Source organism: Sander lucioperca, chromosome 6 (assembly GCF_008315115.2).
Source record: "Sander lucioperca isolate FBNREF2018 chromosome 6, SLUC_FBN_1.2, whole genome shotgun sequence".
NCBI lineage: Eukaryota > Metazoa > Chordata > Actinopteri > Perciformes > Percidae > Sander > Sander lucioperca.
Window position 1 is genome coordinate 25644030 of NC_050178.1, and position 12929 is coordinate 25656958.

Consider the following 12929-nt stretch of genomic DNA (forward strand, 5'->3'; position numbering starts at 1 on the left):
TAGTATAGTATGTCAAAAAAAGTCATAGAAAGTCATAGTATAGTATGTCAAAAAAGTCATAAAAATACATAGAATAGTATGTCGAAAAATTCATAAACAAGTCAAAGTATAGTATGTCGAAAAAATTCATAAAAAAGTCATAGTATAGTATGTCGAAAAAAGTCATGGTATAGTATGTCGAAAAAACTCATAAAAAAGTCATAGTATAGTATGTCGAAAAAAGTCATGGTATAGTATGTCGAAAAAATTCATAAAAAAGTCATAGTATAGTATGTCGAAAAAAGTCATGGTATAGTATGTCGAAAAAACTCATAAAAAAGTCATAGTATAGTATGTATTTTATAGTATAGTATAGTTTATTGAAAAAAATCATAAAAAGTCATAGTATAGTATGTCAAAAAAAGTCATAGAAAGTCACAGTATAGTATGTCAAAAAAAGTCATAGAAAGACATAGTATAGTATGTCGAAAAATTCATAAACAAGTCAAAGTATAGTATGTCGAAAAAATTCATAAAAAAGTCATAGGATAGTAGTCGAAAAAAATCATAAAAAAGTCATAGTATAGTATGTTGAAAAATTCATAAAAAAAAGTCATAGTATATTATGTCGAAAAAAGTCATAAAAAAGTCATAGGATAGTAGTCGAAAAAAGTCATAAAAAAGTCATAGTATAGTATGTCGTGAAATTCATGAAAAAGTCATAGTATAGTATGTCAAAAAAAGTTATAGTATAGTTTATTGAAAAAATCATAAAAAGTCATAGTATAGTATGTCGAGAAATTCATGAAAAAGTCATGGTATAGTATGTCGAAAAAACTCATAAAAAAGTCATAGTATAGTATGTATTTTATAGTATAGTATAGTTTATTGAAAAAAATCATAAAAAGTCATAGTATAGTATGTCGAGAAATTCATGAAAAGTCACAGTATAGTATGTCAAAAAAAGTCATAGAAAGACATAGTATAGTATGTCGAAAAATTCATAAACAAGTCAAAGTATAGTATGTCGAAAAAATTCATAAAAAAGTCATAGGATAGTAGTCGAAAAAAATCATAAAAAAGTCATAGTATAGTATGTTGAAAAATTCATTAAAAAAAGTCATAGTATATTATGTCGAAAAAAGTCATAAAAAAGTCATAGGATAGTAGTCGAAAAAAGTCATAAAAACGTCATAGTATAGTATGTCGAAAATTTCATGAAAAAGTCATAGTATAGTATGTCGAAAAAACTCATAGTATAGTATGTCGAAAAAAGTCATAAAGAAGTCATAGTATAGTATGTCGTGAAATTCATGAAAAAGTCATAGTATAGTATGTCAAAAAAAGTTATAGTATAGTTTATTGAAAAAATCATAAAAAGTCATAGTATAGTATGTCGAGAAATTCATGAAAAAGTCATAGTATAGTATGTCGAAACAATTCATAAAAAGTCAGTCGAAAAATTTCATAAAATAGCCATAGTTTATATGTCAAAAAAGTTATAGTATAGTTTATTGAAAAAATCATAAAAAGTCATAGTATAGTATGTCGAGAAATTCATGAAAAGTCATAGTATAGTATGTCAAAAAAAGTCATAGAAAGTCATAGTATAGTATGTCAAAAAAGTCATAAAAATACATAGAATAGTATGTTGAAAAATTCATAAAAAGTCATAGAATAGTATGTTGAAAAATTCATAAAAAGTCATGGGATAGTACGTCGAAAAAATTGTAAAAATGTAGCAGTAAAGTGCAGAGTAATGTACAGACTTCATAAAACATGGAATTAATAGAATGTGGGATAAACAGAATGAGATGTGAATACACTAAGATATATACTGTATAAACATAGTAAGCAGTGCAGCTAAAAGCATAAATTACAAAGTGCAGAGTGTAATTAACAGGTAATACCAACAGTGGACAATAAAATACATAATAAAGGAGAAGGCTGAGGGGAAGAAGCTGTTTCTGAGCCTGCTGGTCCTGGAACGGAGAGTCCTCGCAGTTTTCACCCTCTGCAGTCATTTCTGGTACATAACAGAGCAGTTGATAACGAACTGTGATGCAAACATGTAATCCTATTGCGTACAGCATGTCAAAAAAATCAAAAAGTCATAGTATGTTGAAAAACATAAAAAAGTCATAATATAGTATGTTAAAAAACATAAAAAAGTCATAATATAGTATGTTGAAAAACATCATAAAAAGTCATAGTATAGTATGTTGAAAAACATCATAAAAAAGTCATAATGTGATGGTTGGGGTCGGCTGGCTGTGAGAGTTTTTCCTCACAGCTCCCTGCTCCATTCCACCTCCAACCTCGCTTCCAGCTCCAGTTCCTCGGCTCCCTGCATTCCAGTGCCTTTCCCTCGGCTTTCTCGGCTCCGGTTTCCCCGCGCTCCCCCCTCTGCCCTCTTGCCCTAGCTCCTGTCCTCCCCACTTTACCCCCTTTGAACATTATTCAAATAAAACCTTGTTTTGTGAAGCCTTGCATTTGGGTCCGTTCTGTCTCAGTCATAACATCATAGTATAGTATGTCGAAATAAATCATAAAAAAAATATAGTATGTCGAAATAAATCATAAAAAAAGTCATAGTACAGTATGTCGAGAAAAAAACATAGTATAGTATGTCGGAAAAAAGTCTTGGTATAGTATGTTGAAAAAATCATAAAAGTCATAGTAAGTATGTTGAAAAAAAAAAAAGTCTTAGTATGTCAAAAAATCATAGTCATTGTATATTATGTCGAAAAAAAGTAAACAAAAATCAATATAGTATGTCAAAATAATTCATAAAGTCATAATATAGTATGTCGAAATAATTCATAAAAAGATCATATAGTATGTCAAAAAAAAAGTAATAAAACCCATAGTACAGTATGTCGACAAAAAGTTGAAAAAAGTCATAGTATAGTGTGTTGAAAAAACTAAACAAAAAAAGACAGTAGAGACAGGAAAAAAAACATAGTATACTATGTCGTCTTAAAAAAGTCTTGATATAGTATGTTGAAAAAATCATAAAAGTTATAGTATAGTATGTTGAAAAAAGTATAAAAAAGTCATAGTATAGTATGTTGAAATAATTCATTAAAAAAATCATAGTATAGTATGTCAAAAAAAAGTTAAAAAAAAAGTCACCCTATAGTATGTTGATGGTTTGCGATCTGAAACCATGCGTAACGGCAATTTACGAAATAATCTAGCTTATTCTCTCTAAACCAGTTGATGGAAACACTTCTAATTCACATTTTGTTTCTTATTTTTTGCGACATTTTAAAAGTTCGCTTAACAATTAGATGGAAACATGGCTACTGAGAGAAAGATATGAGATCTGCTGATTGAACAGCCCCCTGTTTAATCAGAGTTTCTGTAAAGGGTAAAAAAAAAACTAAAAAAAAAACACTTTTATTAAAAAAACCTGGACAATATATTTCACAGGCCCACTCATTTTTTTTAAATATATTTTTTATTTTATATTCACAATGAATACATTAGAAGACCCTATTGCATAATTTCACAAGCTGCACTGGAGTTTAAGAATAACATTATGCAATGCTATAAGGCACCAAAGCATTTTTATTTGATAGGAATAGATGCTAAATAGCATAATCTCCAATGTACAGCACCACAGCATTTATACCTATTGCTAATTTCTAATGCTTATCCCCAGAAGGGCGTTTAAACAGTCATAAAAAACATGTAGGAAAACCAGCCATTTAAAAAACATTAAACCACAAAAACATACAAGTCACATCACTGATATCATTTCCCTATAAGTAAATAGAGGTCTATCAGTTAAAAACTTCTTCAGCTTAAATTTTAAAAGCCTGAGAAGCCTGTCCATGTAAGCAGCTCGAGGGAAAACCATGGATTTACAGCATATCTTCTTTAAATTACGGTAATATATTATTGATCTAAACCTTAGCAAGTACACAAGGTATTCATGCCATCCTCTCCTCTTTTCATACGTTTAAAGGCAAACAAATCATCAACCCAGTCAAATGCAGTTCTGAAAGTCAACAAAACATGTAAAAGCAGATTCAATTCTTGTTCTAATAATATTAGATGTTGAATGTATTATGATGGATTCAGCCTTATTTCTTCATCATAATGTCCCATTCATAAATACTGTTTGAGCCTGTTGTCCATTATATTAGAATAGTATCCGTAAACTGTGCTGAGAAGGCTGAATTAAGGGGAATTGTTCTGTCACTCTTTGATGAGAGGTTTAATAATGGACTTGTACCATGCTGACAGGATTGGACCATATTCAATGTTGAAAAGATAGAACAGGACCTCTTAGCTGAGGAGATTTTAAAGCTCTATTAAGAATACCTTCCTATCCGGATGCACTCATGATTTTTGATTTGTCTATAGCCCTTTGAAGTTCTTCTAAAGTAATATCAGAACGTCAGAACGAATTCAGAACGTCAGAATTATTTAACATTATTATTTAACACACTTTTTAGTATTACTTTGGGTTACTGTGAAGTTTGTCCTCTACTTAACTTCTAAAGCACTACATGGTTAGGCAACTATATATATATATAATTTTTTTTTTTCTTTACGCGCACACACACACGCGCGCGCGCACACACACACACACACACACACACGAAACGACAGTCGGCGACATTAAAGAACGGCTTGTTCATTGCTAAGGCCACAGGGTCAAAATGAAATGATTTATTCAAAATGTAATAACAATAATAACTTATTTCACCAGTAAGTCGCCCCCCCCCCCAAATAAAAACTCTTTGGATCTACACGATTCACGTGGATGACATTTTCCCATTCAAAACGGCGACTTTCGTCGAAAAGCGACTAGTTTGCAGGTATGTCTAGTGGTGACTCCTAACATAATGTAATGTTTATGTTGTACTAGCAGTCCTGCTACAGTTCGATGATACATGGTGAAGTAAACTGTCACATATTTTTCTCTCTGGACTTAAGTTGGCCAGAAAAACGTTTGCCTGTAAGTACGAGCTCACAGTTATCTTGACATTAAGTACTAAGAATACTAGTAATGAAGTCCTTTGTTAATGAAGTTAAGTTCATTTTAAATGTGTATTTTGATCACACAGGCTAAACGTTAGCATCGTAATGGAATTTCCCATAGAGGTTAGCGTTTGTTTCATACGTTTTTAACAGACAATATATCAATATTGTTTTGGAACAACGTCTGTAACCGAATGAAATACTGAGATGTATTCTTTGTTCTTTGCAGTTTTACAGTACTTCCTGAGTAAAGTTTCGAAAGGATACACAAGCTTCATTCTTTGTCTCAGGGAAACTGTTAGCTATCTGCAGAGCTAATGTAGCAGGCTAGGCTAGGCCGCCACACACACACACACACACACACACGAAGGGGCAGAACAATAAGGTTTCTGGATAATATTCGTCATTGTTTTGAAGATGGATTTCCTATAATAAATATACATGCAGTTGCATAAAGCAAGCCTATTTGTAGAGTAAGAGTAACACTTGACAAATACCTCTTTAAAAGGTACATTTTAAGAAGATAATAAAATATATATATATATATAAATATTCTTTTTTTATAGATTATTTTTTTGGGCTTTTCCCTTTATTGACAGTGGATAGACCAGAAAGGGGGAGAGAGATGGGGGATGACACGGATTCGAACCCTGCACCGCTGCAGGACTCAGCCAACATGGGGCGAACGCTCTTACTGGGTGAGCTAGAGGCCACCCCAAAATATATAAATATTCTGAGATCTGCTGGTCCAACAGGTCTCCTGATGATTCAGGGTTCTTGTCCTTTTTGGTTTGAACATCTGAACTTTTGCAACTAAACATTTGATACGACCAATATGATCCCTTAAAAAACTTCTCGTAAATCCCTTTAGTTTTATCTAGTCCCTTTTTTAGGTTTTGTTCATCTCATTATTAATTTGGTAACTTTTCACTCTGTTTAGTTGAGTTTCTTTGGAGCTTCATCTCATTCATTTAGCCCCTATAATACCCGTAACAACCGTCCAGTGGAGAGACTCTTCACAACAGCGTGAGAGGGAAAATATAAGATGAGATGGTGACAACAAGGTCAAATACAAAAAAAAAAAACATTAAAAAGGAACATGCAGAGAGCTTAACAATCATGTTGACCTACAGCGACATAAAATAAAAATCCCTGAAATAAATATGATCTTTGTGAAACCTTATTAAATCTTTGTTGATCTGTCAGAGTGGTGTCCACTCGTTGGTCCTTTAGGAAGCTGTAGATTATGTTGTTGATTTTTCTTGTTTTTGTAAATTATATTGTAATATTTATTTTGTCAAACTCACTCTGTAGGTCCAACCAACAACAGACCATAATAAGTCTCACAAAGATCTCCTTTAAGGGAACAGATAGCATATTTACACTGAACATTTACAGACACTAGGGATGCACTGAATCCAGGATTCGGCTTCTGTCGAATATTGGGCTTTATGACGGGGTTCGGTTTCTGCTGAATCTTAGAATTTTTTTCCACCGAACCGTACCCTGGAACTCGTGAGCAGAAAAAGTGTTGTTTGGCAGAATCTAAACCAGTGGATTCTGTATTTGGCCGAACCCCAAAAATCTGGATTCGGTGCATCCCTAACAGACACACAAACACACCATACTTCTATACTTGTGAGGACATTCGTTGAAATTCACATCTAAATGTTTAACCCAAGCCTTTTTGAAAGTGAGGACCGCACAAATTCAAAAATTCTAACTGGTTCTCACAAAGATAGATGTACAAGTAAACACACAAACACCTTTAAAACAGACTTAAAGTCATCGACCATTTTGTGAATGTAGCAGCTCTGAACACTTTTCACATAAACCGTTTCCCTGGTTGACCAAACCATTTTCCTGTTCACGCAAACCTATTCCCTGCTGACGAGAACCTGCAGCAAAGAAATGTATAAATTCCATAAAGTCAACTTTTATATTACACAGATATTATTTTGGTGGTATTTCATCAAAAGTCTGTTATAAAAACCGGCAGCTCAAATCAAATCTGATTGGTTCATAGCCGTGTTATAATAACCACATACAAAGGCTAGGATTCAAATTCCTTAGAATTAGACTAAACTTACCTCTATTGCAGCGTATTGTGATGATCTTTGTAAGAACAAGCAGAACTAGAACTGCTACTGCAACAACAATCAGAACTCCCAAAACTAATGCAACAATCATCCATCCGATGGCCACTTTTCCAGATGAGTCTTCACACACTTTCCCTGAAACGCATCAAAAACAGCTGATGTAACTCAAACTGCATCTCAGGTACAGCACACAGACTACACACAACAATTAAAAGATGTCAAAACATCTTTAAAACTAATAATCATACACAAAAATTAAATTATTTCCTGATTAAACCACCAACAAAGAAATCTCACCACTGATATGAACAAAGGTCTCAGATTGAGTCTGATGGCTGATTTCCTCCTGTGTTACTACACAACTGTAGTTGTCTGTCTTGGTCACAGTAGTGATGAGGGTGTAGTAGCTGCCTCCTCTTTCTGAGGTCCATGTCTCCTCAGCAGGAAGTGTGTTTCCAGCACTGTCCTGCCACTCTACTTTAGGTTTTGGAGCCGCCCTTCGGACCTCACACTGCAGCAGGTCCCAGCCAGCTGTGGCTTTCAGAGTCCTGATGTACGGTTCTGGAGATGCTCCTGTAAACATATAATAAACAAAAGCTTATTAAAGAGAGAAAAATGATAGAAATGTGATAATATAACATTGTTGTTTATGCCTGACTGTAGATACATTGTGTTTAAAGAGAAGAACAAAGAAACATAAAATCTGAATGTAAGCTTTAACTACACAGTGTTTGATAGAACATGATATGGAGTTTTTTTCTTTTGAGAAATTAGATCATTAAAGGTCCCATGACATGCTGTTTTTTGGATGCTTTTATATAGACCTTAGTGGTCCCCTAATACTGTATCTGAAGTCTCTTTTATATAGACCTTAGTGGTCCCCTAATACTGTATCTGAAGTCTCTTTTATATAGACCTTAGTGGTCCCCTAATACTGTATCTGAAGTCTCTTTTATATAGACCTTAGTGGTCCCCTAATACTGTATCTGAAGTCTCTTTTATATAGACCTTAGTGGTCCCCTAATACTGTATCTGAAGTCTCTTTTATATAGACCTTAGTGGTCCCCTAATACTGTATCTGAAGTCTCTTTTATATAGACCTTAGTGGTCCCCTAATACTGTATCTGAAGTCTCTTTATATAGACCTTAGTGGTCCCCTAATACTGTATCTGAAGTCTCTTTATATAGACCTTAGTGGTCCCCTAATACTGTATCTGAAGTCTCTTTATATAGACCTTAGTGGTCCCCTAATACTGTATCTGAAGTCTCTTTCCCGAAATTTAGCCTTGGTGCAGAATTACAGCCACTAGAGCCAGTCCCACTATGAGCTTTCCTTAGGATGTGCCGTTTCTGTGTCTGTAGCTTTAAATGCTATTGAGGAGGAGAGAGGGGGGGGGGCAAGGTGGAGGGTGGGGGTGTGGCCTTGACAAACTGCCATGCTTCGCTTGTTTGCAAGCCATGATGTCTCTCTCTCTCTCATGGGTGGGCCAAATTCTCTGGGCGGGCAAAGCAGAGAAAAGGGAGGTAACCTTTCCCCTTATGACGTCATAAAGGGAAGATTCCAGATCAGGAAAGAGGAGGCAGAGCAGGATACCCAGGGCTCGATTTACACCTATCACCATTTCTAGCCACTGGGGGACCATAGGCAGGCTGGGGGAACTCATATTAATGTTAAAAAACCTCATAAAGTGACATTTTCACGCCATGGGACCTTAAATAATCACTGAAAGAACTGCATATGACGTTTGTGTGGATATTAAGAGTTTCTGGAAAAAACACCCTGTGACTATACAAATCACAACATGCAAATAGGAACATGTTGGCGTTATTTTGTCACTTATTCGGAGCAGTAGGCTAGATGGAGCCGGTTACCTCCAGGATCTGTGCTAGGCTAAGCTAGCGGTGGGGGCGTCAGGCAGAGTTACAACACGCACGGAGATGAGAAGGGTATGTATGGACTTATCTAACTCTGGGGGATACGGGGAATAAGCTAAAGTCCCAATAAGTCAGCGTGTTCCTTTAAACATATTCTACGGCACTGAAGTTAAACTGAAACGACAACCAGTTACTCGTTTGTCATTTATCAAACACAAATATTCTGTTTCCAGCTTCTTAAACGTGATCATTTTCTGTTTCTCTGTTTTATATCTTTGTAAACTGAATATTTTGGGGGTTTGATTGTTGGTCAGATAAAACCAGACACTGGGACACATTGGGCTCTGGGATCTTGGTCGCTCATTATAAATAATGGTAATAACTCTTGGTCATTATGAAAAATGGTAATAACTCTTGGTCATTATGAAAAATGGTAATAACTCTTGGTCATAAATAATGGTAATAACTCTTGGTCATTATAAATAATGGTAATAACTCTTGGTCATTATGAATAATGGTAATAACTCTTGGTCATAAATAATGGTAATAACTCTTGCTCATTATAAATAATAGTAATAACTCTTGGTCATTATAAATAATAGTAATAACTCTTGCTCATTATAAATAATATTAATAACTCTTGGTCATTATAAATAATAGTAATAACTCTTGGTCATTATAAATAATAGTAATAACTCTTGGTCATTATAAATAATGTATAAATAATGGTAATAACTCTTGGTCATTATAAATAATGTATAAATAATGGTAATAACTCTGTCATAAATAATGGTAATAACTCTTGGTCATTATAAATAATAGTAATAACTCTTGGTCAGAAAACGTTGACGGGCCGTTTAGAGACAGAGTCAGACCTTCAAACACAGATCAGGAGAAATCATTGGTCAGTCCTGATTGTTGATGTCACTGATGTCTACACCTGCAGCGTGTGCTACAACTCTGTCACCCAGAGGCTGAGTATTATTATTATTCAAAGATTCAGACACAATACCTTCACTTAAAATTGTTGGCCTTTAAACACTGTAGAGATCAGTGACATTAATCAAATTAGGACTCATCTCATCTGTGTTTTAAGATAGATCAATGTAGATCTAAAATACATCTGATAAATATATTTTATTTTAAAATTAGATATTGATCTGATGTAATAATATAACACATGGACCTCATAGAGAACCAAATGTGACTGAATGAACTGAGACTGAAGGTTAGTGATGTTGTTAGCTTGTTAACATGTAGTTAGTTAATCCCTGTCCCCCTCTGCTCCTGTCTACCTGATACCCTGGGTACAACTAAAGTCAACATGAAGGTACTGCATCACAAGATTTAAATGATACTGAGCTCTACAGAGTTATAGCACACATTATAGAGATTATAGACAGTGACATCACCTGGGATTTCCCCTGACCGGTCTTTGAGGATAGATTCTGAAAGACAAATGAAAACATTAAGTGGAGGGTGCATGGATGTATTATTTAAGAGGGTGATGGTTTAATATCATCAACTAGTCAAATGATCTGAGCCTGATAATGGAGTTTCAACATCTAAAATGGAGCGGGAAAAACATGAGTACACACACACACATACACACACTTTATAATGAGCTGCATGTTTACACTATCAGCTAGTAACTAAATGGAGCTCAGCAAGTGGGAATGATAGGGCAGCACTCCAGTTAACTATTATTATTATTCACTTTGTTGGATAAGAAGATCGATACCACTCACGTCTGTAGTGTATATGAAGCTACAGCCAGCAGATGGTTAGCTTAGCTTAGCATCAAGACTGAAAAGAACACCAGAACATGCAGCCAGAAGCAAACTAGTTTTTTTAACAGGCAGTTTTGTCTTTAAAACTCTGCTACCTCTCTGCTAAAGTTGACTAGCAGAGACGCGCAGACATCCGGGCACACTGTCAGCAGAGTGTTCTCATAGGGAATACATTGAACCGCTCCGTTCTGCTGTTGTTGAAGCTGCCTGTGAAAACCCAGCGTAAAGCACAGGGAGACTAAATCTGTGTTGTTGGTTTTTCAAAGTGTGTGAGACCTGTGACAAGTGCCCACTCTCATTTCCAACCAATCACATCATTTGTCCTGCCCCGGCTGTTAGTGACCCTGGTTGTGTGCAATTCACATTGAAATGGACCCTGGTCTACCTGATCTAACCCACCTCACCACCTGTGTCGACAAGGAGAGACCGACAAGGGTGACCCCATTCAAACAAACAGTCAACCTGGGTTGAACCCTGGTTGAGTCCTGAGTGTGAAAGGGGTATTAGAAAAACAACTATACGGTGTTCAAACCTAAAATGACAGCTGGACATTGACAAACAATAAATCGAGAATTAATGAAAGTACTCACCAACAACAAGCTCAATGTAGAATTTTTGATGTGGCTGAAGACGAGGAAAATCACAGGTGTATTCTCCACTGTCAGATATCTTTGTATTTCTGATGATTATGGAGGCGTTGCCGTGTTTCAGTTCATCTTGAAAATGAGAGACTCGACCTTTGAACTCTTCACTCTGACCATCTCGGCCGTTGTTGTAATGACTGCCTCCATCATACAGGAACACCTCCTTCTCACCAGCATCTTTCTGAGCAACTTTCTTCCAGTCAAAGAGTTTAAACTCAATGTTCTCCTTGGTGTTGAGGGAGCAGGGTAACACAACATCACTGTCTTCTTTCACAACCACTTTAACACCTGAAATAGAGAAAGTCTGGTTACAGCAGAAAATCAGATAAAACATTTGAACCCATTATTTTCTATTGGCATAATTTAAGTACGATATTTAATCCTATATGTATACTAGGGTTGCACAATTTTGCAAAATCGTCATCGCAATATTAACTGGCGCAATAAACACATCGCAAAAGACACTTCTTAACAGTAGAAAACTGCACTGTAAAATGTAACTATCCATTTTTATAGTGGTGCCTTTTATATTCAATTCAATGTTCAATTAGTTCAATAAAATAATGTTGGAAATTATTTCCTTTCATTTGTTTTAATTACAACAAGCGATTTGTTGTATTTTAACAGAATATCTGAAAGCAGCAGAAATGCAGAACAGAGTTTACTTTAATATTTATTTATCGCAAGTAATATCGTTATTACGATATTTAACAATGTTATTGCATCTCATTTTCCTCATGTTGTGCAGCCCTAATGTATACAAGATGAGTCACATGACACCGCCACTTTAAGACAGTGGTTTTGTTTTGGACCATTTTTCGCCTGAGGGCTCAGTGTGAGCCAAGTTTCAGAAGATTTAACTATTTTATTTTCGTTTGTTTGAATCTACTAAACATTTAGCAAAGATGAGAAATGTCATCGCTGCACCAGCTCTGACGTTATTTTATTTTTGCCTAGTTATTATGGATAACAAATTACAACCATCACCAGCAACAGGTGGAGCACGAGCAACTCCAACCTGAGAGACTTTTATCTACTAAAGGAATGAGAACTGGACTTGGGACTACTTAACGATACACATTTAGAAAATCCTTAGAGTCTGGACGTCATTTTTCAAGCTAAAATATCAAACATTTCATTGTTTCAGCTTTCAACTGGAATCATTTGCTGCTTTTTTGTCATATATAAAGAGTAAATCAAATATCTTAAGGTTTTGTAGCACTTGAATGACTAAAATGTGGACATGTTTATCTGCAGAATGAGCAGTTTCAGAGATGTTTGGAGCTGCAGGCAACAACCAGGAGAAAGTGGTTAGCACTGTGGTGTGAACTATCATATTGTTACACTGCCAGGGCACCAGGGGGCAGTAGAGGGGAATCACAGGGTTGTAGGGCAAGGTAGGTCGTGAGTGAATAACTAAGTTAAGCCATGTGAATCTACCACCCTGCTACGTCTTTATTCTTATCTTAACCCAACACGACAAGCACCGATGAATATTTGGGTTTAGTCCCGTTTAATCTGTCCCTTAACACAACCAAACATGAGTT

General features: G+C 35.3%; 1 protein-coding gene across 1 annotated transcript in view; it reads right to left on the reverse strand.

Annotated features, from left to right (window-relative positions):
* Positions 1 to 6759: 6759 nt before the first annotated feature.
* The window catches only part of LOC116052810, a 46613-nt gene continuing 40443 nt past the window's right edge, over positions 6760 to 12929 (reverse strand). Inside the window, exons 4-6 of the mRNA XM_036002230.1 lie at positions 7371 to 7646; positions 7065 to 7208; positions 6760 to 6872 (exon numbers count right to left, since the gene is read on the reverse strand). Coding sequence (XP_035858123.1) covers positions 6760 to 6872; positions 7065 to 7208; positions 7371 to 7646 — 533 coding nt within the window. The remainder of the gene's footprint in view (positions 6873 to 7064; positions 7209 to 7370; positions 7647 to 12929) is intronic.